This window comes from Pelodiscus sinensis, chromosome 5 (assembly GCF_052426305.1).
Source record: "Pelodiscus sinensis isolate ZL-2025 chromosome 5, ASM5242630v1, whole genome shotgun sequence".
NCBI lineage: Eukaryota > Metazoa > Chordata > Testudines > Trionychidae > Pelodiscus > Pelodiscus sinensis.
This window is the reverse complement of record NC_143056.1, coordinates 64,846,326-64,868,994: the sequence shown is the minus strand read 5'-3', so window position 1 is coordinate 64,868,994 and position 22,669 is coordinate 64,846,326. Positions and strand designations below refer to the sequence as shown.

The window sequence follows — 22,669 nt, the reverse complement described above, 5'->3', positions numbered from 1 at the left end:
ACACCAAGGGCACAACACACTACTCCAAATTGTCAATAGGGTCTGCCTTAAAGTGGTTGTAGAGAGTGTATGTATGCTCACAAATTGAGCTCAGATCCCACTGTCTATCATATTTACTAACCCATCCCCTGGGCATCAATGGGTTTATGAGAAAAGTCAGAGGACAATAAAACTTAGTATTTCAGTCGTGCTTTGTGTCTCTGAAGTCTCAAATATTAACTAACCCCTTCCATGCCCCTGTGCAGGAGTTAATGTTTATCCTCAGTTTACTGAGGGGACAATCAGGCACAAATATTAAATTATTTGCCCAACTCAATGCAGCACGCCATTGGATAAGACAAAATTAGAATCTAGAAATTCCTGACTACCAGTCCCAAGCTCAAAGGCAACCCACTAACCCACAGTTAGAACACCTCAATCCATTCAGTGCATACGTGTGTGTTCTTCAATCTTGAGGTCAAGAAACAAGTTGACTGGTAGATCAGTGTTCGAGGTCACTTACCAAGCGGTAAAGGTGAACGGCCTTGCGCATGCTGTCCTGGAGCTCAGATACAACATGTTTACACTGCTCAATGCTGATGGAGCGTTCTGAAGAGAGAACGTAAATAAAAGGAACTTAGCCACAAACATATACCAATGTCCTAGACCCCCACCCCACTCAATTTGTTAAAAAAATCCATCTATAGAATCACCATTTCTTCAACACTGTTGCTAATATTTATTTTAGAGGTCAAATGTGTGTTCGAATCAACTTTTAAAGGAGAGGCTACCCAGAATGGTTCAAGCCATAGACTGAGTAGGCAAGTGCCAAACCGTGAACAAAAGATGGCAGCCTCCCAGCTATTACCAGCCAAGAAGGGCACTATATATGACAACACTCCTAGGACGAATCCCACATGAGTATGAGCTTGCCAGGATTGCTTCATGACACTGTTGTCTCCAACCTCACATTTCTCCTGATTTCATCAGCAGATTATTTATTTAAATAAGTTATGAAGGTACAGTCAGAATATTACCCATAGCAGCTGATCAGCAAAACTCTGCCTTAGGGAACTGATAGCAGACTTACTAGTAGAAATACTAATTTTGTAAGTACAGTTATCTTCCCCCCCACACACACCAGCCCTTGCCTTCTGCCTATCAATAATCAATAAGGGGTTTGGGTATTTGGGTAGCCAGATGTGCATATTTTTTGTCATATTTGAACAGAAATATCTATATTTAGAGACAATCTTCTTTTCCCTATATCTGCTTTATTTATCAGCTGATTTTGATAACATTTGAAACGGAGTCAGGTTTTTTTTGTTTTGAGGCTTCAAGATGTAGCTTAGCCAGCCTATGCCTTACTTCGGCACTGCTGGACATTGCTACTCAAGCTCCTTCAGTTACCTAGAAAATAAAAAGTGGCTATGAGAGCACTGGAACACTTATTTCTGAACAAGAGAGGCCACCTATTGAAAGGCTGAAGGGGAATACAGAACAGATGAGCCAGTGACATATGCTGATACTCCCAGGGAATTACTCAGATCTATGCATTCTTTGCCTCCCGAATCACCAACAGTTTTAATACAGTGGTTTCAGTTTTCTTGTTGTTGATCATTACTAATCTGTTCAGTATTATTTATGGATTTCTCCCATGATGTTGACTTATGCCGTCCTCCAGTTCTGAGAACCACCAGCATAAAGAGAGGTTGTAAATGAAGTAAAAATTCCTGGATGAATGGGCATTTTCAGCTGCCAGGTCTCAGAAGCAGAGATAGTACCTCTCTACAGAAACACATAGGCTAGTTAACATACTAATGAAAACATTTAGTACTTCTACAATGCTTTCTATCTCTAGAGCTCACAGAGCTTTGCACAGGTAAATACCTTTATCTATAGATTCTATTTATAGATGGACAAACAGGGCCAAAGAAGTCAAGTAACTTCCTCTGTTACAGAGTGAGTCAATCAAGGATAAAAACTTCAGGTCTCTAACTCTAATTCCCTATCCAGTAAGTCACTCCACCCTGTAATACTCACATCCTTTTTCAAAGTGGCATGCTATATATTACATATAAATAAAAAACTGTGGCTGTAAGAGACTTTTATCATTTCCCCTTTGCTTTTATTTTTATTTATTTTCATGGTGGCGATGGATTTCTAGTTGCAAACCTATGTCTCCTACAGCCCTGGGGCTGAAACTTCCTGTGAACTTCACATGAGTTTTGTGGTCACTTTGCTGAGACACTCAAATCAAGAAGAAAAACAAACACACCCAGTGCAAACAACTAGTCTATGACTTTATGGTTGTAGAATCAGATTCCATAGCTCCAAGTGGGTGCCAATTCTTGAAAAGCCCAGATTCTGATAATATTGTACAATATTAAAACTAAATTTTAATATTGTACAATATTAAAACTAAGCTCTTCAGGCCCAAGGACCGTGTGTCTTATTTACAAGTGCCCAGGACAACAATGGGTTTCAATCTCAATCAGAGCATTTAGGCACTACAAAACACACATACATATACAAACACACCCAAAACAGAAACAAAATGAAAAAAACCAACCCAAGCCCCACACATATCTAGATAAAAAATTCTCTTTACGAGCTTCTAGTGCACACACTTTTTTTTATATATATATATATATATTTGATGGCCAGGCTGCATGTGTATAAGAAATGAAGCTTTCCTTTTACAATCCACTGTTTCCATCAGAAAGGTCACAATCCTGGGGTTTGTAACCTAACCGTTCACCACTATAGAGAGGAAGACGGCATTACTGAAGGACCCCAAGAAGCAAAAGATTATAAAAGGTGTCTTATTTCCCTTCACAACTAGGTGAACAATATTGGGAAAGAAGATGGGTTAAAAGTTTGTCTAACCTTTCAAACAGTCCCATGCCCTGTACACTGTCCCCCTGTTAAAACACCCAGGAAAGGGTTAAAGACTGCTTGTCATACAACATAGCAATGGATTCAAGAGAAGAGCATCCTTACTTTCTGGAGGGTAACAGCAAGGCAAATGAAAAGCACGGAAATTGCTTTGCCTTAATGTTACCCATGAATTTTCTATTTAACCAAAAGATTGTGCCCTGAGGTAAAGGCCAGAAACAGACTGGGCATGGCATTAGTTCTCTCTCAGGCTGAGGAGTAGTCCTCCAGCTTGCACTCTCTCTCCCATTTATAAATAATTCAAAAGTTACAGCATATGAACCCCACACCTTTTCAACCCCCAAACCAACAAGCTGGGAAGCCCTACAGCATCTATAGGGAAAGCTGGATATTACAAGATCCACAGAACATTCAGCTAGTATCCAACTAGACAATGTAAGACACAAGACAAGAAACAGAAATTCAAGTCAGAAAAAAGGATGCTAGACTGAAATGTCTCACCGTTGAGGGGGTGACTTATGGAACGAGACAGGTGCAGACAAGACGAGACAGGCCAGAAGCTGGACGTAAAGAAATGTGATGGAATCGTGAAGCGTTTCACAAAGACAGAAGACAGAAGGGGGAAGAAGATTAGAGATGGGTATCCATGCACACCTGAGTCCTGTGCCGAGGTGGCCACTGTTGTGGGAGACCGTGGCCTGATGGGGTCTAGTGGGCAAAGTCCAAGCGGGCTATCTACCACACAGCCAATGCTGGAAAATCTCTCTCTGCATTTGGGCAGTGTGCTTTCTGGAGATCTTGGATGCAAGCCCTCTGAAAACTCTTTCAGTTTTGGATTAGTAACCCCCTGCTCATCCTGGCGTTCTGTCCTCAGTGCTGGATTCTCCACAGGGCTCTCTTTAGCAGGTCCAACAGATACAGCAGCTGGGCTCTCCCTCTTGAAGACCCGCCCTTCAAGAAGAGAAGATTTCTTTTTGCAGAACCCAGCAGGAGATTGAGGAGACTCTGGTTCGAGTGGGGTTTTGGATTTGGTGGTGGGTGAGAAAGAAGCCAACGTGGGTCTGTCAGGCAATGGTTTTGGGATGTCAAGGATCAGGTGTGCCCGATTTGATGATGCCAACTTGCTGTGGAAGGGCTTGGGTGATGAGCAGCTTACAACTTGCTGAAGGGCCTGCTTTCCTGGGACATTTTCTTTTGTAGGTGACTTATTCTTCTCAGTCTCTGCGGGGGGAGTTAACTGTATCTTCTCAGACCCCTGGGAGCTGGTTCTTTCCTCAGTCAGTGTTTCAGCAAGGTCACCAATGCATAGATTTTCCCCTACAGAGATACTGCGTGACATCTTGGCCATGAAGCTGGTTGTGGGATTCATGTAGGACTTTGGTTTTGTGACCTTACTATCTTTGACCACCAGGGAGTTGGACCCATCCATCTTCAGCAGGCTTGCAGACAATTGCCTGCAATTATTAGGTTTTGGATCCTTCTCAACTACCGCTAATGTCTGAGGACGTTGCTTGGTAGAGGACATTGTTCCTGGACTCTTATCTGTGAAAATTAAGCAGAAACAGTATTAATGTTGACAGGTCTCAAAATCCTGCCCCTCCTTCACTCCCCAGAGGCCTGGTTGCTTATTTTAAGATGACGACCCTCCCATAAGGCCTAAGGCTAGAAGATTTTAGAAGTAAGGATTTTTAAGAGAGAGGGGAAACCAAAGGAAGCAGGAGAAACTCCTCATTTCTCATCTCTCCTCAGCTTTCTCATTCACATAGAGCAATGTGGTTTTGACAAAAATAGTGAATTTAGTGCTGGGGAAAGGGCCAACATATTGTCCAGCCAATGTGCTCCATCCTGCCCTGCAGTGACTACCTCAGGCCAGAGAGGAGTTTTCTGTTCATGGCTTATTCCATCTGTGGCCTCCCCGCTGAGACCGTCAGACGACACTGGTTATCAAAAATGGCGGCCACGTGATGGTGACTAAGGACTTGGCCAAGAATGCTGACCTACATGACACTGGACACAGAGTATTAGCAAGTTCAGGATGCCCTGCCTTTGCTACTGCAGCTTGCCAATCCACAGAGTCATTAGTTCAGGATTTCTGGTTCACTGCCATAGTGCACTTCCCTCCCTTTGACAGAGTGCCACAACGATGGCAACCACTGACTTTCTGGTTGGCTGGAGAGGGGTTACACTTCCAGTATTTCAGAGTCAGCATGAAAGTTGAACTCTATCCTCACCAACCCCTGTAGTCCTCCCTCTCATTTAGAAGGCCTGCTGAGCCAGCAATTCCTACCCAGAGCCAACAGGTGATGGGAGCCACAAACTAGTCTGTCGGGTAATTAAGGATATATTTCTTGGCATGCAAAGAGTTAAGGATCCCAGAGCCCATAGCTGACCTACCACAAGAACTAGCTCTACTTAAAATCAGTTCCCCTGCCCCCATCCATATACTCTTGTAGGGTATGTCTACACTATAAAGTTAATTCGAACTAACAGACATTAGTTCGAATTAACTTTGATAGGCGCTACACATACAAACCGCTAGTTCGAACTTAATTCGAACTAGCGGAGCACTTAATTCGAACTAGGAAAACCTCGTTCCAGGAGGACTAACGCCTAGTTCGAATTAAGCAGTTCGAATTAAGGGCTGTGTGGCCACTTAATTCGAACTAGTGGGAGGCTAGCCCTCCCCAGCTTTCCCTGGTGGGGAGGGCACCACCAGGGAAACTCATCTGCCCCCCTCCCGGCCCCGGAGCCCTTAAAGGGGCACGGGCTGGCTACAGTGCCTGTGCCAGGTGCAAGCCTGCCAGCACCCAGCCAGCAGACCCTGCACCTGGCACAGCTCGAGCCAGCCACCCGCTGCCACCCAGCCCTCTGCCTCTTCCTGGGACCAGGCTGCCGGCTCCCGGGAGCCTGCACAGGTCCGCAAGAGGCGGGTGCCCGCCTGGTCTAGTGTGGACATCGTGGACCTCATGCATGACCTCCGCACTAGGCACAGGAAAGTGGCCGTCTAGGGCAGGATAGCTGCCAGCCTGGCCACCCAGAAGCAGGTTTGCATGAAAATCAGGGTGGTCCAGTGAGACCCCCGACCCTGAGCCCTGAGCTTAGAATGGCCGTACTGGGTCAGACCAAAGGTCCATCTAGCCCAATAGCCTGTCTGCCAACAGTGGCCAAGACTAGGGACCCTGGAGGGGATGGACCGAAACAATGACCAAGCCATTTTTCTCGTGCCTTCCATCTCCAGCCTTCCACAAACAGAGGCCAGGGACACCATTTCTACCCCCTGGCTAATACCACTCCATGGACCCAACTTCCATGACTTTATCTCACTTCTCTTGAAACTCTGTTCTAGTTCTAGCCTTCACAGCCTCCTGCAGCAAGGAGTTCCACAGGTTGACTATTTGCTTTGTAAAGAAGAACTTTCTGTTAGTTTGAAGCCTGCTACCCATTCATTTCATTTGGTGTCCTCTAGTCCTTCTATTATGGGAACTAATGAAGAACTTTTCTTTACGCACCCTCTCCACATCACTCCTGCTTTTATAGACCTCTATCCTATCCCCCCTCAGTCTCCTCTTTTCTAAGCTGAGAAGTCCCAGTCTCTTTAGCCTCTCTTCATATGGGACCTGTTCCAAACCCCTGATCATTTTAGTTGCCCTCCCCTCTCCCACCCTCTGTCTTCCCCTCTCCCACCTCCTTTTCCCAGTCTCCCCGAGTTCTGTTCAATAAAGAGAGTTTCTATTTTTCAACACACGTGTCCTTTATTTTGTACATCAGGAAGGGGGGCTAGGGAAGGGTAAGTGGAAGGAGGTGAGGGAGGAATGGGGTACGAGCCCCCAATGGAGAGGACTGGGGTGGCTCTGCGGGCTCCTCGGGGTGGAAGCTCTCCTGCAGCTCCCCGATTGACCCATCCCCGGGTGGCAGCCTGCGGCAAGTGCAGCCGGGCTGATGTCCGAGTGCTGTGATGTGCCGAGTGTGGGCACTCAGGGCACTCCAAGCCAGGACTGCTTTGCAAGTGGGGAACCCCTGAGAACTGTCTGTCCGGGGTGGGGGTCGGGTCCCTTTAAGCACAGCCCTCGGCTAGCCTGAGACAGCAGCTCCACGCTCTAAGTCCTAACCTGATGCCCTGCCGGCACTGCTTCCGGCCAGCCTTAACCTCGGTTCAGGGTCCACTCAGTGTGGACATGCTAGTTCGAATTAGCAAAACACTAATTCGAACTAGTTTTTAAGTCTAGATGCTCTAATTCGAACTAAGTTAGTTCGAATTAGTGCTGTAGTATAGACATACCCGTAGTTACACGGCACACCCATCTGTTTCCTTACCATCGTGAAGGAGGTCATGAACTGACTGGCACTTCCTCATCCCAGCATTCCCCGTAGCCTCTGGAAAGGGTTCAATAACTCTTCCAGGTCCCACAGTTAGCCTATTGGTCTCTACTGCCGACTTCCGTTTTCTTTGGGTGTAAATGCACCGGTAGGAATTTACACCATCCAGAAGGTTGTCATTCTCCAAAGTAGCATTACAATGGCTGTTCCCATTTTTCAGCAGATCAGGAGAAACCTGCTTTGACTGGGCTGAAGCTCCAATAGATTTTTGATCCAGTATCGGATTTGATAAGGAGCGTGACAAACGCCTACAGAAATAAAGCAGAAACAGGACTCTCAAGGCTACAGTTAATGAATCACAAATAAATAAATAGACAGAGTTGGAAAAAGAAGTACAAATTTATTAAAAGCCAGCTTCTCAGGGCAACGTTCCTGGCAAATGGAGAGTAACATGTCAAACCAATCTGTAGTGTCACCACTTTAGCCCAAGGCAGCGCTGGTCTCAAAGCATCCTATCGTGGCTCATAGGATGAGCACTAAGTGCCACCAATGACCCTGGCTCATGTGTTGCATGGAGGGACTTTGCAGGAAGGGAAGCCAGGAGAGAGATTCTGCCAGGGTAGGAATGGGTCGGGCTGGGTCAGGAGTGGTCCCTCCCAGCTCACTCTGCCAACACCAAAAACCCTCTCTCCTTCCACTAGAGTGCTCCATGGAGGATCCCCCAGCACATCTGGAGATTGATCAATCGTGGTAGAACACACATCAAAGCTAGCTCCACCTGGCTGGATTGGTAATTGGGCTGATAACCCCATAATATATTCACAAGTGTATGCAACTTACCCTACTCAGTCTGCTATGGCACCACTACAGTTCTCCTAAAGCTAGTAACACTGGAAGCTCTAGCATAACCATGGTGGAAAAATGCCAGGAGATGGTTACTAACCCTTGATGAGCAGAGGTACATGAGTCTTGACACAGTTGCAAAAATGGTAGCATGTAGTCTACAGTACCTCTATTGGGGAACCAGCACTGCCACTTGAACAATGCCAGGAGGTTTCTCTAAAATCCATAAGGTGGCCAATCTCTGAATGCTAAAGGTGAATCCAGCTCAGTTTAAAATGATGCTGACAAGTCAATTTGAACTCAAAGTAGATGCTGTTTGTTTAAAAAAAAAAAAAAAAAAAAAGTCCATAAAACCAATCAGTTGAACTGTTTCTTTTGTGGTTTGTTTCATTTTAATTTCAATGGAAACGGTTAATTTTAGGGGAAATAAATTCCCCTGCAGTGTTTATAACCTAGATACTGAATGGAAACCAGAAATGATTAGGAACTGACGGTGAACCAAAGCAAAATTTTTCATTGTCCAAGCTGAATGAAATGCAAAAAATAAAACAGAGCATAAATGGTAAAAAGCAAATTAGATAAGAAGCATTGTCACTTTAGGCTGATGTACAGCAGGTAGGAAGATGCAGAATGGACAATCTGATTGGTGACATTTTGCAGCCAGCCTGCCAGGTCTCCATCTGAATAGCCCATTGTGCCAATGTGTGTCATATCCAGAAGGCTGCTGGCATGCTTTACCCTGTGCCCAGGAAGAAATCTGTTCATACTACTAAAAAAAGCAGAGATATACCTGAGAGACGGGGACTGGGAAAGAAAGCGAGAAGAAATGCTGATATTTTCGGTTTTCTCCAGAGTCCTACATGATCCACCTATGAATTCAGATGGAAATGTACAAGTTATACAACAAGAAGCAACCATTAGGACAAATGAGGTTTCTTCAGATGTATTCTAGCAGATGCTCCTCCATTTCAGAGGAGATGCAAGAACTGCTTGAAATGATAAAATACAGAGAAATAATTTTATCTCCTGATGCCCTTTTCTATTTTAATCAGAACATCACAATTCCCCAGCCTCAAACTGTATTTCAAAAATAAGGGTTTCCCTAATTCCTTTCCCCAAAGATTATTTTCCTCACTCTTCGATTGTGGGAGAAAGACAGCATGCAGAGACAATGCTAGCTACAATTGTGATCATCATTAGCAGGGCACTCTGATCCCAGAACAGACTGACGCAATCTAAACACCTCTTTTTTCCAATATGATGCTCTCATTCTCTCCCACTGTTCCACTTCTCATCTCTTTGATGATGTTTGCTATGCAAATACGCACCACTAGAGGCCACCCCATCTTACTGTAAAGATAGACACACTTACCTTTAATCATTTACATGGCTAAGCTACAGATGGGATAACAGCATGGGTCAAACAGATCCCAAAGACAGCACTTCATCAGGTCAACAAGAACACTTCCATTAACCCAATATTTCTCAGCCTTTTTGTGCTGGCAAATTTGGACTTAAAAATTGTAATCCCCACCCCTACAAAGACGTGAAAAGTTAGGGGGCTAAAACTGCTGAGCCCCAACTTTGCCAGCTTGGGCTGACAGCCTGAGCCCCAAAACCCGCAGGCTGAGAAATACTGAAGTAAATCCAAGAAACAAAGGCTCCTTTATGTAGCCACAATCCTTTATACACATTCTCGTCTCCACATTATGGGAGTTAAAAGACACGCTTTTCTTTACCTCTTTCTACTTTGCTTCATCTCTACCATTTCCCCACCACATACAACAGGCAAAGTCCAGCAGTTGTAAAGTGTCAGCCACAGCAAGACAGAACCTTTGGGATCTCCTTGGTTTTATAAAGCAGATGAGTCTGGAGCTATACAAATCTCATCAAGGAGAAAGTTCTTCCACAGGATTTGCAGGTATACCTTTTTCACTGCTGTTGGCCAGAGTCTCAAAATGCTGCTTGAGGAACTTCTCCTGATCTGGTGTCTTGGGGACCTCCCCCTCCACCATGCTCGTGCCTGCATCCTCCTCATCCTCTCCATCTGCCTGTTCCTCCAGGTCTGAGGCACCATCCACACTGAGGGGCTCTGTGCTCTCAGAATCTGGGAAGGTGTTGGAAATAACATACAGTCACAATAAATGCCTACAGCCTGGCCACATCTGAATATCATTTTTAGAAGAAGCTACTCAGGAAAGTGGCACATTAGGGACTAAAGAAAGAGCAACAGCAAATCAGTGCTACTGCCATTAGGACACAATTCCCAGGTGTACAATATTGCACAGGCAGGACAACCCACAAGCAGTGTTCCCTTTAGTTTCTCCATCTGTGTGCAGAATAAATGTTATTTGCACAGAGGCAGATGCGCATGTGCACCGCCAGTAGAAACACATCCTGTCAACTGTGGGTGCTCTGCTAATCAGCTGAATGGCATTTGAATTTCTACTGGGTGTCCACCCAGGCACTCAGCTTACAGGGAACACTGCCCACAAGGACTAGGGAGTAGCAATTAACTTCACCCTCTAACACTTCACAAAGCACTTAGGGAAGTGCATATTCAGAAGTACCTAAAGCATTATGGTAATACCCAGGTGATCTTTAACAGGAAAGTGGCTTCAACCCAGCTCTCCACAGATCACGGCTTTGAGTCCAATTTGCCACTAAGCCTGGCAGTAAATGATCCCCGTAAGTTACTGCAGCATTCCGTGTGGTGTGAAAATGGGCTCATGACATGTATTCACATCTCACCTTCATTTGGGTGATCTGGGCTGGAGAGGCGACTGCTACTATAATCTACAGAGCAAGCACTGTCAGGGCTGTGCTTATCAGGGCATCCGTTGATGTGGTAACTTCTACCTAGCTTCCCATGGGGCAGTGCTTTTACCTGGAATTCACTACAAGAGAGACAGGAAGAATACAAACTAGAAAAAATTCACTGTCCAGTTAGAGATTGTAATTTTTAGAGTCCTTACCTGTGTTAGCAATACCTTTGATTATTTGTATTAAAAAAAAAAGTAATTTTAAAAAATTAAGTTACATTTACTTCTACCATTTATAGAGTTTATTTTTGCATTTCATTTGGCTTGGACAGGGAAATCAAACTGGTGTGTTTCACTCTCTGACTATACTCGGTCTCTCAAGCACTAACTCTGCTGTTGTGGTTGGGTGTCCAACAGTAAAGGAGAACGAGGTATTTCCCCTCATTAAAGCATTCCTACATTCCTATTCATAGATATTTTATAGTCAGTTTTTCCATAATTGGGGGTGAAGCCAGTGTCCTGTTGTGTCTTGTTTCCTTGAAGGTCCCAGTGTTGTGAAATAAAGTAGATTCGGAGGCCAGCAAGACTGATTTTCATCAGTGAATACTGTATGGGAGTCAGCATTAGAAGATTCAAATCCTTGCTCTTGTGCCAGCTCCACAACAACGAGCAAGGCCAATAGGGACCTTTGGCCTGATCTGGGAAGATTACATGGCTGCATTTCATGGGATACTTTGAATTCAGAAACAAGTGGAGCCTCTGCTCTTTAAGATTTGACATGGAACATGAAAGTCGCTATGATGGATATTTACTCTAACATAACTGTTCTGAGATTAGCCCTGACAGCTTGCATGCTGTGTGCACTTTGTAACATGTCCAATCTGTATCCAACACTGCCACAACCACTCAGCCCTTCTAGGGCTGCACATGGGTTTGCTCTGTCTAAATATTATTACTAGAAAATTAAAAACATAAATAAAGAGAAATGGGGGGAGGAGAGCTAAAAGTTTCAGCTACATAAAAGTTGGCATGCACTATTCCATGAGAGCTCATCTAAAACTCACAATCATTATTTTGTATTGGAATGCAGGTAGGGGAATTAAATAGCTATAAGTGGAAAGAGAGGGAGTGTTATTCAGAAAAGGAAATAGGAGGAATGGGGGTGGGATACAAAAAGCAAGGTGGAATGGTCTAAATTAGAAAGGAAGAAGAGAAAACGGAAGACAAAAGGTCTCTCATTCCATTTAGCTCACACAATCCAGCGTCCTGCACACAGTCATCACATGCATGTTCATTAGCATTGTGTAGTCTAGTTTCAAACTGGAACAAACGATAGGGTTTCCACCACAGCCCTTGGGTGGTCACTCCACAGCCAAATACACCTCCACTGTCAGGAGGATTTCCAGCATGAGATTTTCCATTCCTTAAATTCAGCCCACATAAGGGAGGAAGGAAAAAGGGAGGTTCTTCCAAGTTGTTTATTTCAAGGAGAAATTGGAGGAGTTTGCTGACATGCATGACTTGCTCACAAGCAGAGAATGTCTTACTGCACCTTGGGTTCAGTTCCCTTTAGAATCAGGAGTTCATTAGTAAAGTCCTTAACTAAATATGTCTAGCATTGAGCTGACAATTAATCCCCTCACCCAAGTTACCTCATGAGCTGCAGACAAGTAAAAGGATTCAGCTGTGACTTAGCCACACACAAAAAAGAGTGTTTGTTTTTTTTAACCTGCTAGTGTCTGTGGGGTGGATCTCATCTTGATCAGGATAGATTACACATTCCTCACTCTCAAATGGCTCCAGTTCCTGAGTAAAAACACCCTCTTCACAGGACACAAGCCGAATCATTTGGGGTCGGATGCAAGGCCGGCTCTCCTGAGGAGCTAGGGAGTCTCCAACCTAGTGCAGAAAAAAGGAAATAGGAGAGGTTACTAGTATTTTGTGTCAGCTGGAAAGCATGGGAATTCTATAGTGCCCACTACAGTAAGGGGTACAACTGGTAATCTGACATTAGAAAACAGCTCTTTTTCCATCAACCCTGTCCCATCCCCCCTCTGACACACAAACATATACACCCCATTTGGCTAGGTCAACCAGCTATCCCTGAACCGGATTCTCCTCTCATACCAACATAAAGCAGGCGCAACTCCAATGAAGTTGCGTACCAGCACAGAATGGTCCCTCTTGATCTAAGCCAGGAGTGGGAAACCTCCAGCCCCACAGGCCACATGCGGTTTGTCAGGGTTCACTGCTGGCAGGCCGCCAGACAGTTTGTTTACCTGAGCTTCTGCAGGCGCGGCAGCTCGCAGCTTCTGGTGGCTGTGGTTCGCCTTTCCGGACCAATGGAAACTGTGGGAATCAGTGGCCTGGCCTGAGCCACTTCCCGCAGCTCACACAGGCTGGGAACAGTGAACTGCAGCCCCTGGAAGCTGTGGGTGGCCATGCCTGCGCTCAGGTAAACAAACCATCTTGTGGCCCGCCAGCAGCTAACCCTTTTGAACTGTAGGCGGCAACATGCTGGAGGTTACCCCACACCTGATCCAAGCAGTCTCTGGAGCAAGATAATTCATTGTTTACTAGACCTATACTCTTCACAGGCCATAGTACTGTGTTAAAAACAAACTCAGTCATAGGCTGCACTAGAACTCTGTGGGTCTCAAAGGCATGCAATGCAACCATTCTTGGAACTGAGAAACCGCAGCTCAATGCCCGTGAGATGTGTTCTAGACAGAGGCCACCTAGCTACCAGTAACAGACTGAAGTGAAATAAAGTACAAGAAAATCAACCAGGCATTTATACTGTATTAGGCTCAACACCCATTGGCCAGCAGCGGTGAAAGAGTTCCAGAAAGTCTTTTGTGGAAAGCTTTGGGTTTCCCATTGGCCATATGTTGAATCCACAGCCACTGCTACCTTGCCAATGTGCAGAGAGAGATCCGCATGCTCTTCTCTGTCATCCCCATTGCTGGTCTGGGACAGTGAGTCTCGGCTGGGGGATCGAGAGACTGAGAAAGACTCCAGCTGGCGCAAGTCAAGCATGGATTTAACTGTCATTTCTATGTTGCTGCTTGGCTGGGACCAGCGGCCCCGCTGCCGGGGCATCTTGTTCACTGCAGTCTCTGAACGCTGGATCTCTGCATCCTCTTTCGCCTGGAGGAAGATGAAAGAAAAAGATAAAAAGTCTTCGGAGCTAAAATTCTAGTTATGTAGAAATAGAAAAGAAAAATGAGGATCAAATCAAAATTGTTTTCTGCACATCTTCCCACACCCCATATCTGCTCAGTCATACAGGAAGCTGAACGGCTCGAGGTGTAAGGGTCTCATAATGTGAAGATGACCCACATGCAGCCTCATTGTAACAAGATTCAATTAACCAAAGAAACCAATTCAAAGTTTTCATGTCAAGATAAAGTGGTTCATTTAAACCTCAAGCGACATATCATGATAGAGGATCATTATTCAGGGCCCAAGTGAAAGAGCTACAGGCATGACGCCAGAGGTGAAAAAATTGCTCTAAAGTGTCCTAAATATAGATGGAAGAGAATCCAGCCTGCGTGAGATGCCAAGAAACCACAAGACCCTCCAATACAGCTACTAGATGTATTTGTGTAAAACAGCGTGAAATCGCATGAGTGCTGGATCTTGTGCTATTACCAAAAACCAAGACACCAATGAAGGAGAAAGTAGTTAGAGACATTGAGGTTAAAGGCAATTGGGACAAATTACAACATGGTTTTACAAAAGATAGATCGTGCCAAACCAACCTGATCTCCTTTTTTGAGAAGGTAACAGATTTTTTTAGATAAAGGAAATGCAGTGGATCTAATCTACCTCGACTTTAGTAAGGCATTTGATACAGTACTACATGGGGAATTATTGGTTAAATTGGAAATGATAGGGATTAATATGAAAGTTGAGAGGTGGATAAGCAACTGGTTAAAGGGGAGACTACAGCGGGTCATATTGAAAGGTGAACTGTCAGGTTGGAGGAAGGTTACTAGCGGAGTTCCTCAGGGATCAGTTTTGGGGCCAATTTTATTTAATCTTTTTATTGCTGATCTTGGCACCAAAAGTGGAAGTGTCCTAATAAAATTTGCGGATGACACAAAGTTGGGAGCTATTGCCAATTCAGAAAAGGATCAGGATATCATACAGGAAGATCTGGATGATCTTGTAAATTGGAGTGATAGCAATAGGATGAAATTTAATAGTGAGAAGTGTAAGGTTATGCATTTAGGGATTAATAACAAGAATTTTAGTTATAAGCTGGGGACACATCAGTTGGAAGTAACGGAGGAGGAGAAGGACCTCGGAGTCCTGGTTGATTATAGAATGACTATGAGCCGCCATTGTGACATGGCTGTGAAAAAGGCTAATACGATCTTGGGATGTATTAGGTGAGGTATTTCCAGTAGGGATAAGGAGGTGTTAGTGCCATTATACAAGGCATTGGTGAGACCCCAGTTGGAATACTGTGTGCAGTTCTAGTCTCCCATGTTTAAGAAGGATGAATTCAAACTGGAACAGGTACAAAGAAGGGCCACTAGGATGATCCGAGGAATGGAAAACCTGTCTTATGAAAGGAGACTCAAGGAGCTTGGCTTGTTTACCTTAACCAAAAGAAGGCTGAGGGGAGACATGATTGCACTTTTAAAATATATTAGAGGGATAAATACCAGGGAGGGAGAGGAATTATTTAAGCTTAAAACCAATGTGGACACAAGAACAAATGGATATAAGCTGGCTAGTAGGAAGTTTAGACTTGAGATTAGACGAAGGTTTCTAACCATTAGAGGAGTGAGGTTCTGGAACAGCCTCCCAAGGGAAGTAGTGGGGGCAAAAGATCTATCTGGCTTCAAGATTAAACTAGATGGGTTTATGAAGAGGATGGTTTGATGAGATAACATGATCTTGGTAACTAACTGACCATTCATTATCAATGGGAAATAGGTCAATGGAGGGATGATAGGAATTACTAGAGAACCTTCTGGGAGTCTGGCTATTGAGTCTTGCCCACATGCTCAGGGTTTAGCTGATCGCCATATTTGGGGTTGGGAAGGAATTTTCCTCCAGGGTAGATTGGCAGAGGCCCTGGAGGTTTTTCGCCTTCCTCTGTAGCATGGGGCACAGATCACAGCTAGAGGATTCTCTGCATCTTGGGGTCTTCAAAGTATTTGAAGGCTTCAATATCTGAGATACAGGTGAGAGGATTATTCTGGGAGGGGTGGGTGAGATTCTGTGGCCTGCACTGTGCAGGGGGTAAGACTAAATGATCATAGACTCGTAGACTTTAAGGTGAGAAGGGACCATTATGAATACTCTGCTGCACTCAGTAGTAACAATGGATAAAGAGGTGGGTTTATTACATGGGATAAAATTTCCATCCAGATCCTTTTAACGTTTAAAAAACTGTACCTCTGACATTTTAGTACTCTCTTTCTCAGCTTATCCCTGCACTGACTAGATGAATAGTACAGTTAGATCTATCACCAGGTTAATTTTTATGATGATCATCTTCTGTCAAATCATAAGACTCTGACTGGCAGATGCGGGGACTGAATGACAGGGGACAGATCACTTGATAACTGCCTTGTTCTTTGTTCATTCACTCGGAAGCACCTGGCATTGGCCGCTGTCAGAAGACTGAATACTGGGCTAGATGGACCATTGGTTTGACTCAGCATGGCCATTCTTATCCTCTAGCCCCAATCAGCACATGGTAGTACTGCATACTTCCTCCCAGAACGGCCAGAGCAGTGGGATTCCTGCCTTGGGAGATTTCTCATTGCAGTATTCCTCCCATCAGCCAGGAGTCATAGTCTCTGGGCTCAACAGATACTCCTCCTCATGATCAGAAGAAAAATGTTAAAGAATTAGTGACTCACCCTCCTCATTTCCCAATGGGAGAGGCTTCTGGAGAGAGAAAGGTCTGGGTCTGAAAAGAGAAAAAACGACATCTAATTGGCACCCTGGCCAGTAAGGATATTTTACCGCCTTTTCTTGTCTCTAAAATCTTTTTCTTCTGGCTACAGTCATTCCACTTGTGATACCTGTCTCTAATACTGAGCGCGCTTATCGCGGACACACTGAGAAGCCTGGAACTGGTTTCTTTAGATTTCTACTGGCCTCTGTGGCTCTTTTATTGAGCAATCAGAAGCCCCAGGAGTCACTAGACTAATTGTCCCCATACATCTGATTCAAAACCTCTTTTGCCAACTGGAATCAGTAAGAACTTGTCAAAAATTCTCAACAGAAATTTCCATTAAGGAAGTCAGAATCCACCTCTCTCCAGCTCTGCATAGGCAAGTAAGGTTGCTGATCTCCCCTCTCCTCCATCCCCGAAGAATTCTCTTGGTAGGTCTCTGCCTGCCTGTTACCGTCCCTACCCTCATGTCCCTTCTTTGCCTTTATACAGCCTCACAAGTCTGCCCATGTTCAAGTCCCTGTCCCCTTTTCTCCTTCCATGTGCCTCACCTTTCCCATTTATACCCAAGTCTCTCTCAGTGTTACAGGTGGATTGAATTTGGAAAGATTGCAGCCCATTTAACTCGTCTTCATCATTCCCTTCATCTTCACCATCTTTGTCGCTGTCTGATGAAAGCACGGGCACCGGGGATAGGACGGAGATGGATTCGTGCCTGGAATGAACGATTCAGTAAGAACATACAGTACATCATAGGAACCCCTCCAAGGCAACATGGGATTCCCTCTTTACACCCAATCAACAGCACAATGAGCAAGGTGTACCCGTTTCTCCAAACATTTCCCACTAGAGCTGAGCAAAGTACAACTGTAGTTTCATCTTCCAATTGAAACCGATGTTCAACAGTAGTAGATAATCCTGACCTTAAATGGCTGACTATCAGGACCTATTTCAGAGAGAAACAATTTCCTCTGGTGGCGTGTGCTATGCAACATAAACACCACAAGGTGTTCCTTTCGACTGGAGTTTGACAGTTGAAGAACAGATGGATATTGTTGCAAGAGAGACCAGTTTGACTCCTGGATGCAAACCTATTACCCCATGACCTTGCGTGCCCAGCCCATGCACCAGAACATCACCATGCTGCATGTCAGCCTTGGGGCACACTGAAGGATATTAAACATACCTTGCGTAGATGTGTAATCAAAATGGATAAGAGAGGCATTCCTGGTATGGATCCCAGAGGTACTCCAAGCATAAATTTCCATTCACAAAGGACTTACCAGCACGAGACACATTTTCCCCACTCAGTCAAATTAGAGCTGAACCAAATCAGCTACAGTAACCAATCACAATTATATACAGTAAGAGCCTTTGACAGATCAGTCAGCACAGCACCCACGCTGTGACCTTGAGCAAGAAAGCCACGTGTAAAATTGGCAAACTTTACAGCGGGCTGTGGGTGGGTGGCAAGTGCAGGACATTCAGGGGACAAAAATAACTCATCTATCAAATACAGAAACATCTGGCTATGGACCAAAATTCTCCTGCAATTTACAGATTTAAGGCAGCACTAAAATAGGATAAGGGGTACAGAAGGTTTTAGTATTTTCTCCTTTATACAATGATGGCACTTTAATTTCTATTTTATCAGAAGATGGAAAGGGATTATACCTATGCCTTTAAATAATTTAGGAGCAGGATGCAGACTAGAACTGAAAGTTTACTTAATACATTCTTCCCAGCAAAATGGTCCAACTGCAGATTACCCTTCTATGATTTCTCCATCTGTGCCGGTCAGTCTCAGCATCTTTCTTCATGTATTTCCATTCTGTCCTTCTCAGGGCTTTGTGCCCGAGCAGTGGAATGCTGCCAGGGCTCATGCATTACAATGTCTTTTGTGTATGTTCACATTGGGTCTGTCTCCCCCAGCCTGGGTAGATAGCAATAAATAGCAATGTGGGGTTTGGGTCTCAGGCAGGGAGTTTGGGCTCTCAAAGCTAAGGGCTTAGATGGGCTTAAGTGTCTGAGATCCAGCTTGTGCCAGAACCCCCACATTGCTAGTTTTAGCATGCTAGCTCAGGCCTCACTAGCAGGAGTCTGTCTATAGGGGCTGAAGACCTGCTCTCTGCTGCAGTGTAGATATGCCCCAAGTAGCTATCCTATGGTTTATACCACAATGCACAATTTTTGAAATATACAGGAGGCAATATGACCTTTGATGCACTGGTCGGTTCAGTGGTGGTTTTTCTGTTTGGTTCATCAAGGGTTTGGCTTTGGTTTTTGTTCATCAGACTTTTTAATAACATTATGGGTCAGATATTTCAGCTTTCATCAATTAGATTGTGTGGCAAGTCACAGCTACCTTTTGTGAGATTCTTGAGCATACCGTAGCTGGTTTGAGTGGGGAAGGACTAGCAGATCAACCAGAATGGATGTAATTTACACACAGAAAGCTACACCAAAAGATAATCCATTTGTCAAATAGAGAGTAACAAAATTAGTAGGGAAAGAAAAGACATACTGAAGCCTTTTCAGAATAACTGAATAATGGGATGTAAACAAAATTTTAGAACCAAGAGAGAGGTCAGTGCAAACTGCACACAAGCTGTCAAACACTCTCTCAGGTTTGATGTGTCTGATCTACGACCAAGTCCCAGTCCTTATTAACACAACAGACTATTCCCTGGACACCCTTCCCTGTGCCCCATTTTATGCAGCCAAGTGTTCTTCAAATATACTCTCACACCTGGTCCCTCTGGGTAACATTTACAAAAGCACATAAGTGCCACTGACTTGATATTCAGGTGCTTTTGAAAATGAGACATAAGCCCCCAAATCATTTAGATGCTTTGGAAATGACACCCTGCAATGTCTTTTACCAACTCATGGCCAGTTACAAGACTGGGGCTTCAACTATAAGCTCCCCAGGGCAGAGACATGGTCTTTATCTGCAAAATGTCATGCCATATAGTGCTATATAATTAATACATCATTGTTACTATGCCACTTTGTGTTTGGCAGTTAATTCATATTTAGGACATAGGATGGGGAGAGGGAATCTAAGAACAGGGACAGTTCTTGTAACAGATACGCTTGCAAGTGTTCCAACACTGAAGCCGTACTGCTTGTACCCTCCAACCTTAAGGAGGTATTAATCCAGTTCTAACACTCCAAGAGGTAACATATGCAGAACATACTGGAGTTCTGTACTTCTTCTCTCTAAATGTCTGTGGGTCGGAAGAATGCCCCTTTGTAATTGTCATAATGGTGTTGATTTCAGTGGAGTTATACTGGAATAAACCTGTAGTGAATCAGGCCCTGATCTTGATTTTACATCAAAAGTCTCTCTCATTCTCAGCCATGGGAAAAACCCAGCTTTCCTGGAATGGAATCACTGCCTCATCAAACATTTGATAAGGGGCCATCCATTTAGAATAAATCCAAGGACAAACAGTGCTTCTCTAGAGCACATACAGAATAAACTCTTTACACTGGTTTTAGAGGCACTAGCCAAAATTAAATCAAGTTTATCTCCTGCTATTAAAGATACATCTTCAATAAAATCCCCTTTCAAAAAGAGGATTGAAAAGTACACACTGTTAACACATGAATCTATAATTCCTGAAATGTTCCACTGAGAGATCAGTATAAAACCTCTCTTCCAAATAATGGGGACCAAATGTTTTCCAAACACTAACCCTCCCCCTCAAAAAAGATATTAAAAGCCTCTATGCAGCACCTAATCTGAAAAACAAAAATATCACAGCCACCCCATGATGCATCAGCAATATGAAATGAGTTCAGGCTACATTTCCCCCTCAATCAACAACCAACTCATATTCAATGAGAGAACAGCCCAGCAATTTCAGAAGCAGAACCCAGCAGAATAGTGCATGCACTAGAGAAAACAACAGCAGCACAAAAATGAAATGGTTCAAGTAATTCATTATTACAGAAGGTGGGGCGCAGAACAAGTAACAGCAGCCAGCTGGCTCAGTTCACATTCTGCCTGTGCAGCTAGAGAGCCCCAGCATTATTTTAGATTATAAACGTCAACTCCCCATTGCCTAATCAGTGTTCTTAATTCCCCAACTTTCTGAAGCCCTCTTACTTTGCTCATCCATCTTGTGTCACCCTCAGAACATGGAGGCATTGGCCCAGCTAGCCGGGGAAGTAGATCATCTCTTCTGTTTCCTCCAGTAAGTATAAACAATACAGCTCTGAAAGAAGTCCCATAAAAAATATATATCCCAGGGGGTGGAGCAGCTTAATGCTTCTGTGAACCTTGTACCTAGACCACATATAAGACAATACCTTTACACCTCAAGAAACAATCCAATTATATATAGCCACTTATATACAGATTCTGAAGGCAAAACAAGAGGAGATATCACATATCTATAAAACAAGGACGCTTACTCAAGACCTTCAGATCCTCTACTCCACACGGGGATTCCAGAGCAATGGGCTATGCCCTTCCAATTCAACCAGCAGTCCAAAATGCTCTGGAACAGTCTACCAATATCCAGCGACCACACTGACAGGTCAAAACTGAAAACAAGCTTTAAGCTGACTAACCAAGAGTGTTCCAGAATAGCAAAGAGGTCACCAAACAAGTTTTCCAAATTGCTTGTGCTGGTGTGGCACCCATTCAAGCCTCCAGCAAGAGAATGTGACACAGACAAGTATCACCTAATGCCAAATAAAACTGGGAGTGTCAGTCACAGACTGCGCCTCAATAAGGCAAAGCTGCAGCTGCTGGAATGAAGGAGAGTCTGCTATAAAAAGCACATTGCTTTACAGCTCTAGCATTTTGGCTAGAAAAGGCTGCTTCATGGCTCAGTATTGAAGCATCCCAGAATCATTATTGCAGGCAAATCAGACAGGATACATATACTTCAAGGAAGGGAAACCTTAGTCCATGCTCGGGGAAATTATGCACACAGACGTTTCACCTGCACATTCTGCTTCCAAAGGCAAGGGAAGGTTCTTACAAATCTTTCCAGCAACCTGTCTGGCAAGACCCTCATCACTTTGGCCCTTTTACATCCAGACTGTAACTCAGTCATTTGAGGAGGAATATGAGAAAACCCACAAATCTTTAGGGATCCAATTCCCATTTTGACACCAAGTGAGCCTGCTCAGGGTTGCAGGTATTTCCTTCCCCCAACTCCCTTTGTCAAATTAACATAAGCACATCAAGCCACATACTTTACACTGCACAGATCAGCAGGCCCAAAAGCCCAAACAGACCCGCCCCCTCCCCCGCTGAGTTTGTTCTGTTTGAAACTGAAGTGCTCAGTACTTGAGTACTCTTTTTCAGAGGAGGATCCCTGGCTATATTTAGATCTATTCCAGAGTTTCCAGTTGGGAGGGGGGGTTATTTTTAGACATCTTTTGTTTATTGTAAGAGCAAAAAAACCCCAAAATCTGACTAGGCAGGAAAAGACATTCCTTTGTCATTATATCTTTTTTTAAAGTGACACTCTCTGAAGCCTCTACTCCTGGGGCTAAGTTAACAATGAATACAGCAGATCCTTAGGGCCTGCCAGTGTGTGTTCGTTCTCGTTCTCTCTCGTTCTCGCTCTCGCTCTGTCTCTCTTGCTCTCTCTCGTTGTCTCTCGTTCTCACTCTCACGCTCCCTCTCTCTCTCTCTCTCGCCCTCTCTCTCTCTCTCGCCCTCTCTCTCTCTGCAACTAGTCAGCTATCCGATAAGCTTATGCTGATCAGATAGTTGAGTAGTGACGACTAGTTGCTTCTCTCCCCCCCACCTCCCACCCGCTTGCTGTCTCTATCAGAGAGAGGCAGCTGGGGAGGAGGGAGCAAGAACTGGTGCTGGGGGAAGCAGAGGCACAGCAGGGAAATGGCGTGAGCGGGGACTGAAGCAGTCTCCCACTTGTGCTGGTTCTCACTGCAGCTGCTTCAGCCTTTGAAGTGCACAAGA

General features: G+C 44.4%; 1 protein-coding gene across 4 annotated transcripts in view; it reads right to left on the bottom strand.

Moving 5' to 3' along the window:
* MAPKBP1 (mitogen-activated protein kinase binding protein 1) overlaps positions 1-22,669 on the bottom strand; it is a 128,144-nt gene that overhangs the window by 5,211 nt on the left and 100,264 nt on the right. For 2 of the 4 annotated variants that reach the window (XM_075927191.2, XM_075927193.2), the window contains 10 exons: positions 17,274-17,437; positions 16,685-16,734; positions 13,713-13,949; positions 12,529-12,698; positions 10,789-10,934; positions 9,965-10,144; positions 8,828-8,906; positions 7,192-7,502; positions 3,379-4,419; positions 503-588 (listed from right to left, as the gene is read on the bottom strand). In XM_075927191.2, coding sequence (XP_075783306.2) covers positions 503-588; positions 3,379-4,419; positions 7,192-7,502; positions 8,828-8,906; positions 9,965-10,144; positions 10,789-10,934; positions 12,529-12,698; positions 13,713-13,949; positions 16,685-16,734; positions 17,274-17,437 — 2,464 coding nt within the window. The remainder of the gene's footprint in view (positions 1-502; positions 589-3,378; positions 4,420-7,191; positions 7,503-8,827; positions 8,907-9,964; positions 10,145-10,788; positions 10,935-12,528; positions 12,699-13,712; positions 13,950-16,684; positions 16,735-17,273; positions 17,438-22,669) is intronic. The other 2 variants (XM_075927192.2, XM_075927194.2) reach the window with 2 other exon arrangements.